The sequence below is a fragment of the Ciona intestinalis genome, unplaced genomic scaffold, assembly GCF_000224145.3.
Source record: "Ciona intestinalis unplaced genomic scaffold, KH HT000958.1, whole genome shotgun sequence".
In the NCBI taxonomy this organism is placed as follows: Eukaryota; Metazoa; Chordata; class Ascidiacea; order Phlebobranchia; family Cionidae; genus Ciona; species Ciona intestinalis.
In genome coordinates this window covers 1-2,152 of record NW_004191279.1, presented here as the reverse complement: position 1 = coordinate 2,152, position 2,152 = coordinate 1, and the positions used below count along the sequence as shown (strand labels likewise).

General features: G+C 34.4%; 1 protein-coding gene across 1 annotated transcript in view; it reads left to right on the top strand.

The window, feature by feature from the left end:
* The window catches only part of LOC101243484 (zinc finger MYND domain-containing protein 11-like), a gene marked incomplete at its 3' end in the record, with an annotated part of 3,569 nt that extends 1,424 nt beyond the window's left edge, over positions 1-2,145 (top strand). The window contains exons 3-5 of the mRNA XM_004227429.1: positions 333-428; positions 970-1,088; positions 2,019-2,145. Of these exons, the coding sequence (XP_004227477.1) occupies positions 333-428; positions 970-1,088; positions 2,019-2,145 (342 nt within the window). The remainder of the gene's footprint in view (positions 1-332; positions 429-969; positions 1,089-2,018) is intronic.
* Between the last annotated feature and the right edge of the window lie 7 nt (positions 2,146-2,152).

Genomic DNA, 2,152 nt, shown 5'->3' with positions numbered 1-2,152 from the left:
TCCCCTATAATATAACTTGGGTGATGGTATTTTCTTGTGACGATTGAAAATAACAACCCATTACCATAAGTTAAGTGGGTCAACAGTTAGAAACATTGACCAATAAGTGTCTAACCCTAGTACACACATATACACCATCGTGACTGCGACAACATTGTAAATTTTGCGACTATTTTTCCTAACAACATTATGCGAATCGTAAAGAAACGGTTTGATAATTCTTTGAATGTTCTTTGTTTACCACCAAATGGGAAGAAAATAGAATGGAAAGATGTCCCATTTTGCCCCACTCTTCATATACGTATACTTGATTATAAAACTAATATATTCAGGAATGCCAACATGACCTGGTGGAACTTCGTTTGTGTCAAAACTGTTTCCATCTTTCCAACACCAAACCTGTCAAAGAATGGTTCTGCAAACCTTGTGTAAGTTTTTCTAGGTTTAAAATAATATTTAGAAAGTGGACCATGGATACTTTAAGTTTTATGTTAAAAACTATACGATTGTCTTTGTCTGTCTGTATTATATTAGCAGTTGCAAATTACTAGGTTATTACATGAAAAACTCTTGTTTGTAAGAAGATATTGCATTTTCACATTTGTGCCCGCTGAAAACTTGCATTGGTGTTTGCTATCATCTTGTTTTGATAATTGTTTTGTGTGACATTTGGGATGATGTGACTACTACACAAGCTATTAAGGAAATGTTTTGACTGAATACTGTAATACTGTTCAGACATTTTACCATTGTCTAATTATCTATTTTTCAGACATTTTACCATTGTCTAATTAGGTGTTTAATATACCAGAATGTTATGAAATATACACTTTAAAGTTGTTTAAACCTTTAATGGTAAAAGGTGTTTGGTTAAAATATCACATTTGCAACAATAAAAAGCTTAATGAAAGCACATAAGAATTTAATTATTTTTTTTTAAATTACTAATTTGAGTTTGTTTGCTTGTAGCAACCACCCCACCAAGTGGTTTGGGCGAAACAAAAAGGATTTGAGTTTTGGCCGGCAAAAGTAATTCGTGTGGAGGATAACAGGATTGATGTTCGATTCTTCGGGAAGCAACATCCAAGGTATAAAATGGAGGCTAGATCCATTATTTCTACTTAAGTTGCAGAATGTGGTGTAGCCCAGTTGGTTCAACTTATCACGCTCTAACCAAGAGGTAATGGGTTTAAGGCTCGTCAAGACACTTTGCGGCAATTGCTCCAACCCAGTGGTCACTAATGGGTTGTCCAAATTATCAGCCATACATAAAAAAATCAAAAAAATCCACAAAATAATTAATCACCCGGAAAGTAACAAACTTGGTTACTCGAAAGCTGACACGAGGTGTATGAACACCCAGGTTATAACAAGTAACAACTGTCATTTTCCGGCCACACGAGGATAAAATAAGCTACATTCATTTAGAATGAACGTCACAGGGCATCTTAGAAGATATGTCAGTGCCCTGCTTTATACCTTGTGTTTGCTACCAAGTATGCAACTTTTTTGATGAAAGTTGACCAATCTCTTACATGGCTGACAAAATTTCCAGTGTGTTAGTGGTGACTAGGTGTGAGTAATGACTGTTATATACCTTGCACAAGAACGCATATGCATATATAGGTGGAAGCATGGTAATTGGTGACTCAGGTTAAAGAAGGCAGCCATTTTAAGCATGGTATAACTAATGAAAATGTCTTAGGGAAACTATTCAGTATAATTTACTTTGAAAATTGACTAAAATACAAACACCCAAACTTACTTACGCATTTTAATAAATGCGTACAATAATGGATACTTCAAAGTATGTGGCAAATACATTATTGTCTATAAATGTCACAAAGTTAGCTGTGTAGTATATAAACATGTATTGGTAAGTGTATATTACATTTAAAGCAAAATAAATGTACTTTCTGTGACATTTGTATGCTTACACTTACCTAATATAATAGTAATTACAATTAAACATAGGAAAAAATGAAATATTTTTACCATGGTATTTATTTCCATTACAGAGCCTGGGTTGGTGCGGATGCTGTACGAGCCATCACTGTCAGTCCTGCTCAACTTAAAGTGAAGAAGAAGCCACAATGGAAACAAGCCAATGATGAGATGCAGGAATATATAAGACAATGTGAATGTGTGAGTG